Genomic DNA, 18,072 nt, shown 5'->3' on the forward strand with positions numbered 1-18,072 from the left:
TTCTTGTCAAATCGTCAAATCGTGAAAAATGGGATATCCTATATAAACAGCATGTATCGAGTCAAGCAGAACGATAATCACGCCAAAACCCTCTGCCTTCTACTTCTTATAGATCCATCCACAGGAGGTTGATTCTCCTGTTGATCATTCTCCTCTTCTAGACGCTTCATCACTCTATTCGTGATCCTCGTTGAGGGATGGAGCTGTACTCCATGACTTGTCCTTCGTCCATTGATAGGCGTCTGAAGCGACGATGGAAGATGCTTAGGTACGTTTGGTAAAGCCGAGGGAGTTTGACTTTGACTTTGGGCTAAAGAAGATCTTCGTCGAGTTTGTATACCTTTACCCACCAATGGAGTTTCGAGGGTTAGGGAAGAAATACCTATATTGGCCTTTTGAGAAGTACCTAATGGTGTGGATCCTGCTATTCCTTTGACAGCGAATTTCCTCTTCATCTGTACCATAGAGTAATAAAGATCAGTTAATACTCTTATTGATAAGGGCAAAGACCAGCTCACGAGTTCAAGTTCTTGCTGTTTCGAATCTAGAGCGATATTTAACATTTCCCTATCCTCCTTCAGCTCGGTCTTCCTCCTTTGGAGGTTTAGGATTTCTAAATCTTTTGAAGCTGATTCAGAGCGTAGTTTGGTGATTTCGTCTTTCATCTTGTATAAGGACGGCTCATTCGATGATGATGCTTGGGTATGTTGTTCAGCTCGTTCAACAACGTATCGTAACTTTGTAATTGACCATCAAATCAGCTGGACCACATCACTGAAATGCACTGGTTTCGTCAGACCCTATACTCACATGTTCATTCTCCTTCTCGAGCTCTCTCACAACGCCTTCTTCCTCTTTCAGCCTCTTCTCCGATTCCTTCCTCCGATTAGTCTCAACTTCCAACCTATTTTCAATCTCAGTCATACGCTTTTTCATCTCCTCTTCGCTCTTCCTGTATCCCTTGAACTTATCAACCTGATTAAGTAGGGTTTCAATCTCATCTTCATCTACCAACTTGTTTTCCGTCAACTCTTTGACGTGTATCTTCAGTTCTTTGATCTTCTCATTGGCCTCGTTGAGCTCATGTTGGACCATCGATCCGTTCGCCCGATTATCAAGCTGTCCATGTACTTTGTCCAACTCGTCATGAAGGATATGAACCTCTTGTTCTTTATCTTCAAGTTGACGTTTGGTATCTTCCAGTTCCTGCTCCACCTGATCCAGTTGAGTCCTGGCATCTTCAAGATCTTTTTGAATGGTGTCTCCGTCATTGTATTTGGATTCGTATTCATTTAACTGACGATGAGCACTATCCAACTCAGCCTTCAAAGCATGAATTTCATCTTCGTAAGATTGCAAATCCGCAATATGTTGATGAGCCTCTTTTAACTCCTCTTGAAGTTGGCGTATCTCTTCTTCGTGATCATGCCCATTTTTCGACTCATCAATATGTTGACGAGCATCTTCCAATTCTTTTCTCAATAATTCGATTCCATCTAGCTGACCCTGTTCTTTCACCAATCTATCCCTGTCTTGATCTTCCATCATTTTCTTCTGGTTTCTCAGTACATTCAACTCATCCTCCAATTGCTTCTTGTCAATTTGAACTTCTTGTAATTCCCTAACCATATCTTCAGAATCAGCCAATGTCTTCGCTAATCGAATTTCCAATTCTTTCGCTTCAGACTGAGCAGCCATCGTCCGATCTGACATCCCTACTACCCCCTGTCCCGCTCTGAGACCAGCTGTAGCCATAGATGTAGGTGAATCCACAGGTGATGGGGATAAACTTTTCCTCCTAGATTCCGATCTGAGACTTGTCAATTCCCTTTGTAGGTCTTGCATTTGATCATGTAATACTTCAGCCTCCAACGCTCTCAAATTCAATTTGGCCAGACACTCATCACGCTCTACAACTTCATCGTGTAATTTCTTGGCCAGGTCTTTGTAAAGCTCCAATTCGGCTGTCAGAGCTGAGGTATGAGCTACTTGAGCTTCAAACAATTTCTGAGTGGGCACCATGAAATCTTGAGCTTGTGTCGAAAATGAAGAAGATGAGCGAAGCGCGATAGCTTGGGGAGAGGGAGACGTAAAAGACATCGTCGTAGTAGTATCGAAAAACTGCGTTATATCACCGGCACTCGCACCTGCTTTGGGAGTCTGTAAGCTTTTGCTTGAAGGAGGAGAGGATGATTTGATGGGCGTAGGGAAATTGCTGTCGAGTTCCTGGTCGTCGTCTTCGTTCCTTCTAGTGAGGGGCCAGGTGAGCTCAGCTTGTTCAGCTGACATATCTGCGAATATCGATGAGGTATTGTAAGGTCTTCCGATAGGTGTTGGACTGATCGTCTGGTCCGACTGATTGACAGCCGATATGGTAGGTTGTCGAATAGTTGGGTTCGATAAATCTGGTGCTTCCAAATCTGAATGTTCGGAAGATACCGACCTATCGTCTGGTGCATTAGTGGAAGTTGGGACACTCCAAAACTCATCTTCAGTCCTGTTCGTCAAATCCTCCTTGATCGGCGACAATGTTTGCAAATCTTTCGCTGTCGGTAGATTAGAAGATGGAAGATCGTTAATCGAGAAAGATGGATCTTCAGGTTGGAATCTCGTCGAGAGTAAATTGGACATATCATCGGGATATTGTAATTCCGTCGAAGGCAATTCGAATCCTATCAAACTCGTTTCTTTGGAAGTGTTTGCATCACCTTCTGGTAATGACAAGGGAGAACAATGTATTTGAGGTTGACCATTCCATGAATCTTCCCTTACATCATCTATACTCTCATCTATCTCCCTTTCATCAACTTGTTCATCCCAATTATGATTTTCTATTGACCTATCTCCCGATGCGATTGACGAAGCTACCAGGGAAATCTCCCCTTCTTGTCCTGGGATTTCCCAACTTTCATCAGCACCTTTCACCTCCTCTGAGGCTGAGCCTCGTCGAGGAGACATCGACGGGATGGTGACTGCTAGAAGTTGAGAGAAGAACGAATTGGTAGGTGATGCGGGTGGTTTGGGTGTAGGTTGATGTACTGAGGCGTTAGGGGTGATAATCCTGAATTTGTTTTTAGGGAAGAATCGAACTGTGTATCCCCCTTTATCAGCACCAGAAGATCGAAGATCTAGGAGATGGATAGAACCAGAGATGTTTGACTCACCTCCATTACCTGATCCTGGTGTACCTGTTGATCTGAGTATACCTTTCACTCCGGGAGTAAAATTGAATGTCTGAGTGGTTTCTGAAAATCGCATGATAGGAGGGGTGATCTTCTCCTCTGTGACTGGTTCCTCTTCCATGTGAGCAGAGGTGTTGGGTGAGGTGGATGGGGAGATGCTCTGTGCAGAGAAGTCTTGAGGATCTGAATGGCAAAAAAACGACCAGTCATGAGTTGAACAAATCTTCATTTCAGAAAAACACAACTCACCTGCTGGATTGACCAGGTTGACTACTCTTTTCTTCACCTTCATTCGAGCGGATGTGGGCACCATGGAAGAAGCCATACTGGATGGACCTGGCCCAGCTACAGCTGACATGGTGGTAGGTCGCTTGCGGATATGTATTGGTAGGTATGTATGAATGAATGAGATAAAAGGAATGTGCGGATAGATGTGAGATGGATTTGTGGTTGTTTGTTTACGTTTTACGTTGGGTGAGGTGCAGGCAGGGTAACAGTAAAAGTAAAATCAGCCACGTGCACTCGACCATTTGTTTACCTCCTTAATCATCAGTCCTGTTCAGCAACATGATGGCTAGGCATTATACGGTATGCATGCATGGATTGCGTTGAGAGTGAGCCAAGTCTCCAGTTTGATTCATTAATCTTGTGCATAGGACCGCGCTCATATGGTATTAAAAGGATCCTTGGTGTAGATGTAGATAAATTTGTAAATGTCACTTTCCCTCCAAGCTTTCCAGTTATATCGTTACATCCCCGTATCTTCCTACTTGCTCTCACTCAGCGATCCTACATTCTACTTTGGTGCAGCACAATAGTCTTGATAGAGCTAGCTTTAAGTTGGTTTGTAGCGTTCTCCATGCTGATATCACCATTACCATTCTTGAAATCCCATACCTATCACATATCCATCCGATCAGCGTTATTCTCACAAACAAAGGAAGTTCAGGTGTACATCGTATACATACCCGTTTGTAAAGGAAACCACCACCTAGGACTTGGAATGCCCATCCGACAGTTGAGATCGTACCGAATACAGCAGCTAGGATATGTCCCTGGGTGAACATTCCGATAGTGTTGATCAACCCTGCTGATCCCGTTGCTGATCACAATAACGATTACCCTGAATCAGTATGAGCTATATTTGACGAGTGAAGATAGACTTACATGGGATACCGACCAGCATATAGATAGAGTAGAGCAGATGGAAACCACCAAATAAGAAGTAAATGTCTATTTTATACAAATCCAAATCAGCTTGAATGTACCCTCCAATCATGAAACAAGAAAAATAATAATACACTTACAGAAAAAAACAGCCATGGTTTTACCTTCTGTCCTACAGTACCCCAAATAGATAGGTCTGAACCAAAGTATGAACGATGCTAGACCAATTACCACTACGTAACTTATCGAACTCGCCAAGTCGGCACTGTACAAACAATATACGATATAAGTTGACGTCCATAAGTTTATCCTTGAAGCTTTAACTTACCCTCCTTCCGAAGCACCAGCAAGTAAAAGAAAGATACATCCCAGCATGTTGATGATGAGCGTGGCAGCAAGGGCATACCATTGATAACCTATCAAGGTTATAGTCTGTCTTTTCGTTGGGTCTTCAATGATATTTGGATCATAGTGCACGATTGGATAGACTATGACACATCCCGCATCAGTCACAATCAGCAACAGCGTTGGATTGTATGTGGTGAATTTAACTCACAAGGAGGCCAGTTATTCCTATGTATGGCATTCTCCTGTTCCCTCCTCGCCAGCTCTTGCTCTCTCCTAGCCAACTCAGCTTCCCTCCTACTCAGCTCGTCCGCTCGGGAGGTATCATTCCCCCCGCCCCTTCCGTAATCACCATAGGCATTCGTCGATTGACCTCCAAAAGAGACGGACGACTCGTTAGGTTGAGAAAATGGGTCTTTGACTGGGTCTGAGAAGGGGTCGGTATCGAGGGTTGCATGCTGCGAGGAGTCTGCGAATGGATCGTCTGATATGATCGTATTATCGTCAGCTATACTTCATCAGATGATAAGTGTAACAGCTCACTTGTCTGTCTATACGCCATTGTGGGCGGATTGAACTGTATATGATATATGAATATGTGATGATATGTTATGAATGCCCTTGACTGTTAGATAGATAAAGGGATGAAATGGGAGATGGAGATGGAGATGGAGATGATGACGATGAGACACCAAGGTCAACAACACGTTGAATGATTGATCCAATAATGCCACGTCACTCTGTTCACACACCATCCCTTATCACTTGATACCTTCCACACCCCAGAACGTAGACTGGATAAACATTCCTCATCATTCTCATTCTGTGTATACGATCATCCATCTTGCACATATACATATCCAAGCGAAACATGCCCGAAACAGTAACTTCACCACAGCCAGAAGCGAGTGCAAGTGCAAGTACGAGTCACGATGCGGTCCCAGCTCGAACCACCGGACGAACGCGAGTGAAATCGCAGAGGGTCTTAGAGGCCGAAGAGACTAAACGATATCTACATAAGCAGGCGCAGTCACAGGCCGAGGAAGTGGTCTCAGCACTTGAGAAACCTGCATCAAAGTCGAAATCGCAAGCGAAAGGCAAGAAGAGCAAAGGGAAGAAAGTAGCTGAAGGACAGGTATACTGTATTTGTAAGACCGACAATGATGGGCCGATGATCGAATGTGGAGAATGTAATGATTGGTGAGCATACTGTATCTCACATCAGCTCTTATTGAATTGATGGTTGCTGACATTTAGGTGATATCTGTAGGTATCATTTCAATTGTATGGGATTGACCGATGACGAAGCTGAAAAAATCCGTATGTCCTCACAAAAACGACGATAACGAATGACGATCCTGACGATCTTGTGTTCTCTATTGACAGATGTGTATGTGTGTCCTGAATGTACTGAGACTACAAATAAGAAGACGACCTGTAAGTGTGATTCCACTCTGGTTAAAATAGGTAGATACGTAGATAGTAGAATCCTCTTGTCAATCGAATCTACATCGATATGGATGGATGAGTCGTGTCTCGTCCGTCATCTATCGTCCATCGGTGCATACATTGTGCTTCTGCTTGAGCAATGTTGTGCATACCTCCTCAAAACAATGTTATTTATCTCCTCTTGAAGGGAGAGAATCGTTCCTTATGTATATATTCAGGTCTACCTTGTCCAGCGGCTCATCCGTTGGATCAATAACTTGTAGATAAGTACGACATCTCGACGTTCCCTTCACCCTCACCCCCACCAGGTGTAGTCCCAACCAAGAGGAAGTCATCCAAACAGAAACAGAAACAAACACATAAACAGCCAAAAGTAAGCTCCCCTATTTACTCTATCTCTTCCTCTGCCGTGCTTTGAATGCTGCTGACCAATCTGACTTCACAGACTACTCGTACGCCCTCCCAAAGTTCCGACGACGAATCGGCCTCAGGCTCAGAATCAGAAGCTGAGATCGCCCATTCATCATCCTCTCGTCATTCGTCAGTCCAGCCCACCCCTCCTCCTCAAAGTAAGAAACCTCGAACATCAATTTCCACCGACGTAAAGCGTAAACCATCCGTCGCAATTGATCGAAAACCCTCAATTGACAGTAAACCTTCGAGCGGTAGTGGGCTATCGGGCTTACCACCAGTCCGGAAATATGTCAGAGAGAAATTCATACCTTTGTTTACCAAAGTTTTCGGTAATACTACCCCCCACGAGGAGATCGAGAGGTTCAGTGCGGAGGTGGAAGATGGTATATATAGCAATTTCAAGGATGTAGTTAATGGTAAAGAAATTGCTGGAACTAGGTATAAGTGAGTATCGCCATACTGCAAAAACAAAAACATCGTAAAGAATGAGGAGTAGAAGTATAACTTAAGCTGATTATGGTATGGTTTGTTAGAACTCAATTCAACTTACTTTCATCCTCAATCGCTCGAGGTCTTCGTCCAGACTTGATCGCATCTATAACCTCTCATACGCTCATCCCACTCCAAATAGCTACATTGACTTCAGCGGATCTAGCAAGTGAAGAACAGCTGGCTGCTATACAAAGGGCCAAACAATCCGTGTTAGAGCAAACGGTAAAATCGAAATCTGATTTGGAACCTTCATCATCTATAAGATTGGGCAGAGATGGATTTGAGAAAGTTGAGAATGTTCATGAGAAGGAGATGATCCTTTTAGCTCAACAGGAAGAATTGGCGAGAGTGAAAGCTGAGGAAGATAAGAAAAGAGAATTGGAAAAGATCAATAATCCCTCTTCGGACGCAGCGGTATCGATATCTGAAAAGTCACCAATAACGAAAGATCAACCGAAATTTAAAGTTGAACATAAAAGATCCGAATCGATCGATACTAGTACGGTTCTACCCTCTCCGCTTAGACAGACTTCATTCAGTGTCAATTCGGCTTGGAGCAAGGGTCGTGATGGTGAGGACGATGATGGCGATGCCAACAGAGGAGAAACTTTCAATGTTGATCAGAGTAATCTGGATTTGAGCGATATAACAGGTGATATAGATATGGAGATGGATGATGAATTGGACGATAAACCTAAAGAAGTGGAGAAAAGTGAGATGGAAGTATTTGAATCGAAAGAAATCCTATGGTCAGGAGGTGTAAGTGTCAGTTCTTTCGGAATAACAAAATGGAAGATCAAACGTTAATCACGATATAATGAAAAATAGATTGTCAACCCCGCGAATTTATCCAAGATTATCCCTCCAATGTGTCTCCGACTAACATGTCGTCCATCTTCTTCCTCTTCCTCTTCTATCGATTGGAATTTGTTACTCCCTCATAAAACCATTGAAATCACCGGTAGAGTTCCAACTGCAAATTCCCTGCAATACCTAAGTGATATGCGATTGAATCCCGCCAAGGAATTAATCACTGTTGCGTTTAGTTCAGATGGAAATGCGAAAGATGAAGAGATTTTAACGTGGGAGGAGATGGTAGATTATCATATTTCGAGAGAGTGAGTTGATAGTTGATTAATCCAATCCATCCGATAAAACAAAATACAAAAAATACAAACATTCCATTCTTTTCAATGAGTCCGATCTGGGCTTTTTACTGATTATTTTGTTGTCAATACCATAGTCGGCATGCGATTTATCTTCCATACGGCTCTCATCCCCCTCAAGGAGCAGCGAAAGAATTATATTTGATTCCTCTCAGACCGCAAGATGATTCTCCTGAATTTACAGAATTGATCGATGGGTATTCACTTCCAAAGAAGGGTAGATCCACATCGGTATTTCTAGGTATTTTCATTTGTAACAAATCCAGCACACCCACACCTAGTCCTATCCCTCAAACTACAGCAAGACCTTCTCAACCTCAACCTCAACTTCCACCCCAACCCCAGCCCCAGTCTACACCTGGTCTAGCCTCAGGTTCAGGTGTACCGGTCATTCAAAATGATCAACTTCAAGCTCTTATGGCTAGTCTCAACCCTACAGCACTCCAAAGTCTAGTAGGCGGTATCACTCCCACACCTATACCTACGGGTGGGTCTACTCCGCCAATAATTGCGGGCGGTACGACACCTACGCAGTATCCTGTCAGCCAATATCCATATCAAAATCTGTATCCACAACAACAACAGCAACAAGGTTATTCACCTTACCCTCCTTCATCTGGTGGGTATACACCCCAACCTCCATCGGGACCACCTCGAGATTGGCGGGATAGAGAAAGGGAAAGAGAAGGTGGAAGTGGAAGAGATCCGAGGAAAAGAGATAATGGTTGGGGAAATAGTGATAGAGATAGAGATAGAAGGTATTAAAAACGTATAATAAGGTATCATCGATCATTATCAAATCTCAGATGTCAAAGTTGTATGAATGTATTTGTGTGGCTTATCAGATGGGGATGATCTTTCCTTCACGGTCAGTTAATCATATCAGGCGAGTTATCATATGGTAGGGTATGGTATATTCATATTATGCACAGTAAGATAGCATTGACAAGACTGACATTCGATTTTGATTATACACAAAGTTATAGGGAACAAAAAAAAACGTTTGCCCTTACCCCTGTTCTTCTTCGATTACCTAAACTCCAATGACTATCTCCCTTCCACGCAAATACCTCTCTGATCCCACATTCATATTCTGCTTGTTTACTTGTACTTGTCCATAAACTCTTGGTGGAACTGTTCAAACCTTCCTACAAACTCTTTAGTCTCAGGACACAAGGCAGTCACTCTAATATGATACGTTCCAGGTTCTTGACCGAATCCCGATCCTGCTACAGCACATATACCAGTTGCGTCTGTACAAAGTGATCACACAGAGTTAGTCAGGTAGATTCTGAAAATATGGTCCTAAAGCCTAAGCCGAGACTCACCTAACAAGTCCAAAGCATACATCACATCCGCCTCTTTACCTCTCTTCTTAGCTTCCTCTATAGCTTTTTGGGGCATCTCAATCTTGGGGAACAGGTACATGGCTCCTTCAGCATCATTACATGACATTCCAGGTAACTTGTTGAAATGTTCTGCCATGAGGTAAGATCGTTCTTTCAGGTTGTTATGGATTAAGGAAGTTTCTTCTTTCCATAATGGATAGGATTCGGAGTCGGCAGGTGGAGAGGATACCATGAGATCTACACCGATCTGTAAACGAAGGTGAAAACCATTAGTATATACTAGAAGATGGAAAGAAGAAAAAGAAATCTCTTCTAAGATGATAAGAGCGGGGAAGTCAGAATTGAGGGGAAAAAATGGTCAACACTCACCTGACCTGAAACCGGTGGACACAAAGTGACACTAGCCATCTTATAAACTTGTTCCATAACTTTTTCATCTATATTTACACATTCGAAATAACCACCCCTTCTACCGCATTCTCCAGATACTCCTTTAGATATCGAATGGAACGATATCAATTCGACAGAATTGGCGATATGTTCAGGCATCGATTTCAATATCTTCTTGAATGAGATGAAAGGTCGATGGGATGGATCATATATATTAAGTTGATAAACTTCGTCTGCCAACAGGACGATACCTTCTTCATAACATAGATGAACAACTGCTTCCATCGCTTCTTTTGATAAACATGCACCAGTTGGATTACCTGGATTTATGATTACCAATGCTTTCACGGGCTTTCCTTTCGATTTCGCTTCTGATACTGCCTTGAGCAGGGTATCATGATCCATCGACCAGTCTCGTTCTTCAGAGAGATAGTAGGGTATTGGCTCGGCATTGAGGTAGGCGAGTGTGGCGGTATAAAGGGGGTATTGGGGTATGGGAATCATACAGCCATCTCCTTGTTGTAAGGCGATGGAGAGGATGGAAGATACACCGGCGGAAGCTCCGGCAGTGAGGTAGATTGATTCGGGATCGGCAGGGTATCCATCTCGTTCTGTGAAAACCATACGATGCTCTCGTCAGCTTACAATAACTTAAATGATAGACTGAAGAGTGGGATCGTATACGGGATGAGAGTTAAAGGAAGTGATGAAATGATATCACGACACACTCACCCTCGATGAACTTGGCTACCCTTTTCCTAATAGCCAAAACACCTTTCGAATGCGTATAAGCTCCTACACTTCCAATCTCCTTGTACAAACTCTTCGCTCTCGCAATCACATCCTTAGGATATATCTTCTCAGCCAATTCTTGATGTTTCTCAAACAAATCTGGGTATTCTAATAGACTGATGATTTGTCTCCAGTAAGTGAGAGGTTTCTGATTTAATCCTTTTTGTTGTGGATTACCGATATTAGCAGTAACGACATGTTTGAACGGCAGGGAGTGATCCAAGGTCTCGACGTTGGTGGTGTTAGATCCATTCGATGGACCTGGTGAAGCGAGCTGTTGAGTATATTTATCTGCCTTGAGGGCGAGTTCACCACGGACGGCATAGTGCACGTCAAGGATTGAGGGATTGATCGTCTTGAGGTTGAGGGCGGGTCCACGGGGTGTCATACTGCTATGTAGTGATCGGATGGATGAAAGGCGAGTAGCTGGTTTGACAAGTCCACGAACGAGAAGAGTCGGTGACATGGTGAGTGGGATAGAAGGGAAGATGGAAGATGGGTTTAGGTTGGATGATCGAGGAAAAATGTCAAAGGGGAAGTTGCCCGATCGTGAAGTATCGAGTCGATTTGGAAGTGTTAATTAGAGGTAAAGTGAATGGGTGGGGCAGAGAAGGGATGCTTATCAGCTCTTTGCCCTTATCTCGACTTAATAGGAGGCTGTGGTGAATGGATGTAAGAAGGACCAGAAGCTTTTCGATGTGTGCGTGCCCATATGAAGGCTTGGAGGATATGAACGAGTCAACTTACAGGTTTATCAAATATCAAATATCTACGCACGGTGCTCCGCTATGATTAGGCCTTGTTGATTGATTACGATTGTTTGCTAATCGGCCAAGACCGTCGATTGTAATTGGATTAGCTCGATGATACGGATTGAGATTGGATGGTATTCGGGCAAAGGCTTTCCACCTGGTATATGTATGGATGTAAGAAAGACACAACAACGAGAGGAAGTCAATCACAATCACAAGTCAAGCTGTATAGAAAATAGGAATGTGAAAGCGATCGAGTGTCACAAGACAATCATACCGTTAGGTGGTGACATTCCACATTCCCATAGGTCTGAGTCACTATGACTGCCGTACTCCGTACTCTAGTTACCGGATATGACCGGACAGGGGGACCGACTATCCGAGATTATGGTTGGATATGCACATGCAATGCTACTCACCTAAATCAGAATTGGAAAACGGGCGAATGATGGACTGGATGCGATTGGAAAAGACGGGAAGATAGATTGATGGCTTGATGACTATCTATCCCTATATATATGCATGTATACGGCCTGTTATAGTCATACACCAAGTACGACACGATAGGTCAGGTGGTCCTTTATCTGTTTATCTATCCAAAGCGATTCGACCCGATGAACCATCCTTTGAGTGACTTCTCGATATACATATAAGACGAATAAAGAAGGATAAGTGGAAACTCAGACTAGAAGGTATCAGACTTCTCAACCCTTTGATCATGGCCGAAAGTTATGGCAGTCATAGCTGGACTTATCTAAAATGATAAGCATGAGAGATAGGTTATCTTGATAAGGATGCACTGAGTCGAGTCAGATAGAGAAAAAAAAAGGGGCGAAGAGATAGTACGTTTGATGTGTCGATACGAACACCCTGTATATTCAACCCATACTCTAACTAACATCGAAATATCCGATATGAAGTGAGAGAGCAGTGTCATTCCGTCTCTATATGAGATGCCTTACCAACGATCCAATCGTGGGTTGAAGTAGGAAGCATTCTTCATCACATAGACAGCTCGGGGTATAAATATCGTTACATACAACTGAGAATCGAACAAATAACAAACAATATGACACTTTCCCCCTGTCCTATGAACTGATATCTTCTTCTTCATCTTATGGTATCATCCGTTCCCTTTCTTTATTCTATCCTAGTTCATGCCATTTCACCCTTCTGATCGCCCCTTACCAACTCTTAATTCCATTCACCTCGATCCTATAGAGTTAAAAAAGTACAAATATATCAGCATCTATCTCCTATACACATAATCTCTTTTAGGTCATGAGTATCACTCACCATCATCCGTTGATCATTTGCATTATTCGAAGTACTCTTACTCCTATTTTCAGCAGCTAACTTGGCAGATAATTGTCCCGCTTTCGGATTAGACGTGTTGACACCTTTGTTCTGAGACTATTACGACATACCGTATATGTCAATTACATTTCACTCGACCATTCACCATCCATGACAAGTGAAGTCGTAATGGTAATGTAAATCGGATACTTACAGCTTTCGCTCTCTCTTCAGCAGCTTTCAAAGCCCTTTCCCTCGGATCTGCTATATCCCCACTTCCACTTACGCTACCACCTCCCAGCGTTCTAGGTGGTTCATGATTCGTAGGTGATCTGATGGTACTCTTCGTCTGCGTTTTCTGCTGTTGAGAGGGTGTAGGACCGGAACCGAGTTTCTGTCCTTGGCCCTGTCCTTTGGAAGGTTGGTGAGACGGGTCGGAGAAACAGTTTCCCATTGTCTTGTCTTGAAGACGTGAGAGTGTACAATGTTAAGGAGGGGTTGAAGTTGAATGTCTCCGTTGAGTTTATGTGTGATTGATCGAGGAGCAAATGATGTATTGAGGGTTGACGTGATCTGAACAGTAGATTCGACTGTGTTTCCTTCCTTGTTTGTGATCTATATGTACGCCTGCTGGACGATGTGATGAGAATAGTGAAGATTTATGATCGGATTGTGGATGCTGTCTTATAAGTTGAAGCTGCGCTGAATGGATTGTAGCATCGCCCAGCTTCCTGTCTCTTGCCAAGATAAACATTACTCTGTCTTGGTCACCGTGCAAACCATTTACGTAATATCTACTCTACGCATATACGCAATGGGAAAATTCGATACATGAGAATGAAAAGTGAGATGAGATGTGAATGTACTACTATGAATACTATAATACGATACTATCATGTAGATGGGGGAATCAAAAACGTATTGGCATATAAGCTGCTACTGGTAATCCTCCTATGCATATCTCCCACAACATAAACCCTGCCTCCTATACCTTCTGTTCGTACATGATGCACTTGGTTAAGCCGCCTCCTCGCTCACTTTCTCCCAATCCGTTCCACTCCCTTGACTTGCACTGGCACTAGTTGGGCTTGGTGCCTCTCCGACTACAGGCGACGCATCGTCGATGTCAGCTACGGAAGCTTGAGGAGGAGGGGGAATAGCGGTTGATGCTGGACCTGACGAAGATGCGGCTGATGCACCGGACAGTGAGGTGAGTTCGATGAGTAGAGCCCAAACGGGCGGAGGGACGACTCTTTGGTAGACTATAACGCGAAGTGTAAGCATTTAGCATATATAATGACGATGGAGAACGAGGTGCAACGAGGAAATTAGATATGGATTGGAAAAGGTGATTGGAGTTCAAAAAGAATTTCGTATAACTCACTTCCTAAAAGTTCCAAAGGTTGAGGATAAACTCTCAAAGCTCTATAGAAGTGAGAAGCTGATTTGACGTGATATTCGGGTCCCATCGTAGCTGTCTTTTCACCTTCTGCAACTTGTTCTTGGAAGTAAGCTTCCTGTTGTTCTGGTGAACTTGGTAAGGCTTCTAATTGGATCTCGACAAGTGCTTGTCGGAGTAACTACGTAGTTTCAACCCATAATGTCAGCGTCAACTCCCTTTTGCTCGTTGGTCCCGGAACAGGTGTATAGATGTATGGGTGATGATTGATCCGACCGACCTTTGAATTCCTCTCTTTCTCAGCTTTAGATTGAGCTTCAGCAGCTACCGCCAATTTCTTATGTTGTTTCTCTAATCACAAACAAAAGAAATATCATCAGTATACTTTCCCATTCCTCCTTTTGAGTTGAATGATTTGTCAAACCCACTCAATCCTTTTCTGAACTCGGGAGAATGTCTTCTCATATAATCAAAGTAGACTGCATAACCTAGGAAACCGGTCAGAGCTACGGCAGCAGTAGCACCTGCGATTCGAATGGGTGTAGAGGCGGACATGATGGTTGTGTTGTGTTGTGGATGGGTTAATGATAACAGTCAGAGAACAACAATAGCGCTTTTGACTTTTCAGAACGTCGATTATCGATTATCGAACATGGAACATCACACAATGAAGCGGTGACGGAGTGGTTACAGCATACTAGTATAGCATATAGGATAAAATTACAATATTTCCGTATGTGGCAGTGAGGGGTGACCATGTGAGTCACACATGGTATCGGTTACACCCGCTGCTAGCTTCGGTTGAATCGGTTATGGTGTGTGTGTCAGAAGTCAATGCAAAGATATAAAGATAATCTTACTTACAGTGGATTGAACTAGAAGCACACACTCCATCACACCTCTGTATCATACACTTCACCCAAGCTATCATATACACATGTCATCTCACAATCCCAATCATACACATCCCTCCTCAGGAGGGACGAGACCACCTATGCAACATACCCGGAGCAAAAACATGGTCATGGCCTCTCACGGGAGAGCACCGTGGTATGGTCCAGATGGGAAGAATGTAGAGGCTTATGTGATAGGTATAGCGGGTGGGAGTGCTTCCGGAAAGGTGAGTCCAGCTCTCATTTCGCTGATCCTTCAACTTATTCGTAAGAACTCGGTGCTGAAAACGAGAAATCGATAGACATCAGTAGCTCGAGCTATCTTATCTGCGTTGAATTACATACCGACGGTATTGATCTTATCTCAAGATGCTTTTTATTGTGCACATACACCTGAAGAGATAGAATTGGCATTTAACAATGATCTGGATTTAGGTCAGCTCATATCTTTTCGCGGAACTTGCAGTGTTTGCTGGGAAAAGCTGATTATATGATGCCATTGTAGATCACCCGAATTCGATAGATACCCCTCTCTTCGTCAAAGTACGTTGCAGTCCAATGTCCAATCTGGATTGTTAGCTGATATAATCTAATAGTGTCTGCTGGATCTCAAGCAAGGTAAAGCTACCGAGGTGAGCTGGCGACTGGAGTGACTGTACAGGGAACAGAAGCTGACTTTACCAGTAGATACCGGTCTATTCGTTCGTACATCATCGTATGTTTCTCACAAGCTATCGTAGGGTATCACAATATCTTCAGCTGATAGATATTCAAAGAGCGGATGCCAGAGAAGAAGTACATATATGGAGCAAGCGTGATCATCGTGTGAGTTACCTCAACCATATGGTTCCGTTTGTCAGCTGACAAAAGTTATAAACCAGTGAAGGGATTATGGCGTTGCAGGCGCCTGAATTACGAGCACTATACGATTTAAAGGTGTTTGTGGTAAGCTTCCCATCACTTGATAAAGCTCTCACACGGAGTGCGATAGCTTATATGATGATACTTTGAAATTGTAAGAACTGCGATTCCGACCTGATGTTGGCTAGACGCATAAAGCGGGATGTGAAGGAGAGGGGAAGGGATGTCGAAGGGATATTAGATCAGGTGAGTAGTATATCGCTCTCATACAGCTACTGCGACATCTTTTTCGACGTAATGTAGCTGATCAATCATTCTATTCGTAGTACCTCCGTTTCGTCAAGAGTAGTTATGATAATTTCGTTCAACCTTCTTCACGTTACGCAGATATCGTAAGCTTACCGCCTGCACTTACTCCCAGCGATGATCAGCTGACCTGTTCGTCATACAGATAGTACCTGGATCATCTAATCAGCTAGCAATTGAGCTCTTAGTAACCCATGTGAAAAGACAGCTCGATACACGTTCATTGAGATTTAGAAGAATGTTGGCTGAAGCTGGAGAAGAAAGATCGAAAGCGAGATCTAGGGCGTCTACTTTGGTAGATGGTCAGACTGATAGCGGCAATGAAGATAATGTGGTACTGTTAGAGCAGACTAATCAACTCCTGGTGAGCTCAACATCTCAGATTGCCATTTCGTCAAAACCGAGCTGAAATATGAATCGATGAACGATAGGGAATAATGACGATCCTAAGAGATAAAACGACGGATAGAGGAGAATTCATCTTTCACGCTGATAGATTATCGACCATTGTGGTAGAAAAAGCTTTGACGTTGATCCCATGTGAACCGAAGACTATAAGGACTCCTTTGGGGATTGACTATCAGGGATTGGCGAGGGACGATGTGAGTACTACAAATCTCAAGAGATATTTCCGACTTTGTATCGGCCAGCTTCTATACATTTTGCTTGGGATTCATAGCTTATGGCTAATCTCTCTGTATCGCAGCGCCTAGTCGGAATATCCATTTTACGATCCGGAGGACCCTTCTCACACGGTTTAAGAAGAGTTATCCGAGATGTACCTATTGGAGCGATGTTGATCCAATCTGATCCTAAGACGGGTGAGCCGTTGTTGCTCAAGAGTGATCTACCAGCTTCGATCAAGTCTAGAGATACCAGTGGGGAAGTAAAGGTTTTATTGCTGGATAGTCAGATGGGTACAGGTGCTGCTGCCAGTAAGTCTTCTAAACCGCAATCCAACTTCGTATCACCGAAATCGTATCCAAAGATAATGTCTTTGTCTCAGATGAGTGATTTTTAGGCTGCCTCTCGCTGACCAAATCACTTTTCCTCCTAGTGATGGCAATCCGTGTGTTGCTGGACCACGGTATCAAACCCCTCAACATCATTTTCCTAACATACATAATCACCGAACCAGCTATACATTCCGTCCACCGTGCATTCCCCGAAGTGAAAATCGTCACAGCATCTATTGATCCCGAATTATCCGAAATGCATATACCATACAATTCGGATTCCCTATCTTTGGGTGAAGGACCGATAAGTGCCGGAGAAGCTGATTTCGCAACGAGAACGATACCATCGACTCCGTCAATAGGAGAAGAAGGTGTGAAAGAGAAACCTGATCCGAGGGATGCGTTGAAGACTGAAGCTGAATTGTCATCGAACAAGTTCAAGGTACAGGTGAAAGAGACGGAGAAACTCAAGTTTTCAAGAGTGCACAAGAGGGGCGAGAGTGGTGAGAAGAGAGCTTGGGTCATTTCACCTGGTGAGTTGTATTGTTCTTGGAAATCCATTGATACGTGGTATGCAGAACAGCTGATGCATATTGTTTTCTGGGTTCGTAGGTATGGGTCATATTGGAGATAGATATTATATATCATAGAGATTTTAACCTTGCTGATATACTGAGCTTGGACTGATTTGGAGGACTGTCGCCAATCTCTCAAACTGACTATATCTTTCATTTGCTGTTTTTCTTCTTTCTCTTGCTTTTTTATCTGTTATATCGTACATAACCCAATACAAAGTCAATTCCGTCATTCGCATTGCATTGCATCCTATTTCAATACTCATTATTGGTTGTTGCCTTTTCCGT

The 18,072-nt window shown here is 43.3% G+C and overlaps 7 protein-coding genes across 7 annotated transcripts; 2 read left to right on the forward strand and 5 right to left on the reverse strand.

Moving 5' to 3' along the window:
- Nucleotides 1-77: 77 nt before the first annotated feature.
- L199_006747 (uncharacterized protein) lies at nt 78-3,540 on the reverse strand (the record flags this gene model as incomplete). Its single annotated transcript, XM_064892444.1, has 5 exons — nt 78-455; nt 519-737; nt 811-3,089; nt 3,165-3,365; nt 3,432-3,540. The coding sequence occupies 5 exons, from the start codon at nt 3,538-3,540 to the stop codon at nt 78-80; spliced, it is 3,186 nt and encodes a 1,061-aa protein (XP_064748516.1).
- Nucleotides 3,541-3,971: 431 nt separating this feature from the next.
- On the reverse strand, nt 3,972-5,256 carry L199_006748 (uncharacterized protein; the record flags this gene model as incomplete). Its single annotated transcript, XM_064892445.1, has 7 exons — nt 3,972-4,079; nt 4,151-4,284; nt 4,350-4,415; nt 4,490-4,614; nt 4,678-4,837; nt 4,906-5,178; nt 5,238-5,256. The coding sequence occupies 7 exons, from the start codon at nt 5,254-5,256 to the stop codon at nt 3,972-3,974; spliced, it is 885 nt and encodes a 294-aa protein (XP_064748517.1).
- Nucleotides 5,257-5,565: 309 nt separating this feature from the next.
- L199_006749 (uncharacterized protein) lies at nt 5,566-8,980 on the forward strand (the record flags this gene model as incomplete). The annotated part of the gene is made up of 8 exons (XM_064892446.1): nt 5,566-5,894; nt 5,965-6,014; nt 6,081-6,131; nt 6,407-6,516; nt 6,589-7,001; nt 7,091-7,808; nt 7,878-8,167; nt 8,293-8,980. 8 exons carry the CDS (start codon nt 5,566-5,568, stop codon nt 8,978-8,980), a joined length of 2,649 nt encoding a protein of 882 aa, XP_064748518.1.
- Nucleotides 8,981-9,316: 336 nt separating this feature from the next.
- L199_006750 (uncharacterized protein) lies at nt 9,317-11,212 on the reverse strand (the record flags this gene model as incomplete). The annotated part of the gene is made up of 4 exons (XM_064892447.1): nt 9,317-9,468; nt 9,544-9,811; nt 9,934-10,565; nt 10,687-11,212. 4 exons carry the CDS (start codon nt 11,210-11,212, stop codon nt 9,317-9,319), a joined length of 1,578 nt encoding a protein of 525 aa, XP_064748519.1.
- A 1,480-nt stretch (nt 11,213-12,692) lies between these two features.
- Nucleotides 12,693-13,248, reverse strand: L199_006751 (uncharacterized protein; the record flags this gene model as incomplete). Its single annotated transcript, XM_064892448.1, has 3 exons — nt 12,693-12,713; nt 12,795-12,911; nt 13,009-13,248. The coding sequence occupies 3 exons, from the start codon at nt 13,246-13,248 to the stop codon at nt 12,693-12,695; spliced, it is 378 nt and encodes a 125-aa protein (XP_064748520.1).
- A 563-nt stretch (nt 13,249-13,811) lies between these two features.
- Nucleotides 13,812-14,748, reverse strand: L199_006752 (uncharacterized protein; the record flags this gene model as incomplete). The annotated part of the gene is made up of 4 exons (XM_064892449.1): nt 13,812-14,056; nt 14,179-14,374; nt 14,474-14,544; nt 14,622-14,748. 4 exons carry the CDS (start codon nt 14,746-14,748, stop codon nt 13,812-13,814), a joined length of 639 nt encoding a protein of 212 aa, XP_064748521.1.
- Nucleotides 14,749-15,130: 382 nt separating this feature from the next.
- L199_006753 (uridine kinase) lies at nt 15,131-17,859 on the forward strand (the record flags this gene model as incomplete). Its single annotated transcript, XM_064892450.1, has 14 exons — nt 15,131-15,313; nt 15,389-15,521; nt 15,592-15,629; nt 15,683-15,718; nt 15,774-15,801; nt 15,863-15,911; nt 15,968-16,031; nt 16,107-16,193; nt 16,274-16,339; nt 16,399-16,617; nt 16,685-16,855; nt 16,960-17,188; nt 17,311-17,742; nt 17,822-17,859. 14 exons carry the CDS (start codon nt 15,131-15,133, stop codon nt 17,857-17,859), a joined length of 1,773 nt encoding a protein of 590 aa, XP_064748522.1.
- Between the last annotated feature and the right edge of the window lie 213 nt (nt 17,860-18,072).

The sequence above is a fragment of the Kwoniella botswanensis genome, chromosome 1, assembly GCF_036426115.1.
Source record: "Kwoniella botswanensis chromosome 1, complete sequence".
Lineage (NCBI taxonomy): Eukaryota > Fungi > Basidiomycota > Tremellomycetes > Tremellales > Cryptococcaceae > Kwoniella > Kwoniella botswanensis.